At 55.0% G+C, this 1060-nt stretch overlaps 1 protein-coding gene across 1 annotated transcript; it reads right to left on the bottom strand.

Annotated features, from left to right (window-relative positions):
* Nucleotides 1–6: 6 nt before the first annotated feature.
* Nucleotides 7–710, bottom strand: Pmar_PMAR026632 (hypothetical protein; the record flags this gene model as incomplete). Its single annotated transcript, XM_002765533.1, has 1 exon — nt 7–710. A coding segment is annotated over one exon (704 nt), but the record flags the coding sequence as incomplete, so codon positions are not given.
* Between the last annotated feature and the right edge of the window lie 350 nt (nt 711–1060).

The raw sequence follows: 1060 nt of genomic DNA on the forward strand, positions 1-1060 counted from the left end.
AATGACTGTTTCTCAACAGCAGAGCCATCAATAATCGCTATAAAAGCGCCGCCAGCGCCGTCGCCATGCTTCGAGCCGTCGGTGAAGATGGCCGGGGCCTCATATTCCACTGCCTCCTTCAGCGCCTCCTTCCTTGGACGAATAGTCGTAGGGAGGGGAGGGATCCAAGGAGGAAGGGGATGGGGCGTCCTCTTCTCGACAAGCCAGCCTCCTTCAACTAGACCGATGCCAGGAGCCTTCCTCAAAGCCTCGTTGTCTCCTATGGCAGCCGATCTTCTAGCCCCTAGGGTCTGCACCATGATACTGGCCGGCACGATGCCTGCCATCATGGTGACTGCTGCTGTAGAGGCCGTCCTCGGTGCTCTTATGGCGACTCTGGCTACAAAGCCAGAAAGATTATCTACGATCTTACTAAGATTAGGTGAGCCCGAAAGGACAGGAGCCCAAATGGAGGCCGCATGGGCAAGGAAAGGTAGAACTGCTTGGTGCCATGTGCGGATAATCCGACGATGGTCCAAGCCAGCTCGTTCCCAACCAAGCGCTTGCAGCAGTCCAATCCGTTTCCGTGCCTCGGCACACTTTTTCCTGATGTGAACCGCAAAGGTCAGTCTCTGGTCGACGAATAGGCCGAGGATCTTCACGACCTTCTCCCTTGGGATGGCTCCTCCGTCAATGAAGAGCGCTGGGACCTGTAGCTTGGAACGACACATATAAGCACACTTACTAGGCGAAAGGGTCAGGCCAGAGGCCTTTCCCCAAAGCGTGATAAAGAACTCTATGCAGTTCCACTTCGTCAGGAAGTCCTTCTTTCCCTTGGTAGTCAAGACCAGCGTCTTATCATCAGCATAAAAGGTGCTGATGAGGCCTTCAATCGGTCGCAGGAGTGAAGCTAAGGATAGCGTCGAGATGGAGTACAACAAGGGTCCTAAGACGGACCCTTGTGGCACTCCCCGTTGAAGGACCACCGAGGCTTCGTCGGCGCCAAACTCTAGGTGTACCTGCTGTCCGGTAAGCCATGACCTAAGGGTTCGCACCAAGTATGGTGGCACTCCTAGACGGT

The sequence above is a fragment of the Perkinsus marinus genome (genome assembly GCF_000006405.1).
Source record: "Perkinsus marinus ATCC 50983 genomic scaffold scf_1104296975432, whole genome shotgun sequence".
NCBI classification, from domain to species: Eukaryota; Perkinsozoa; order Perkinsida; family Perkinsidae; genus Perkinsus; species Perkinsus marinus.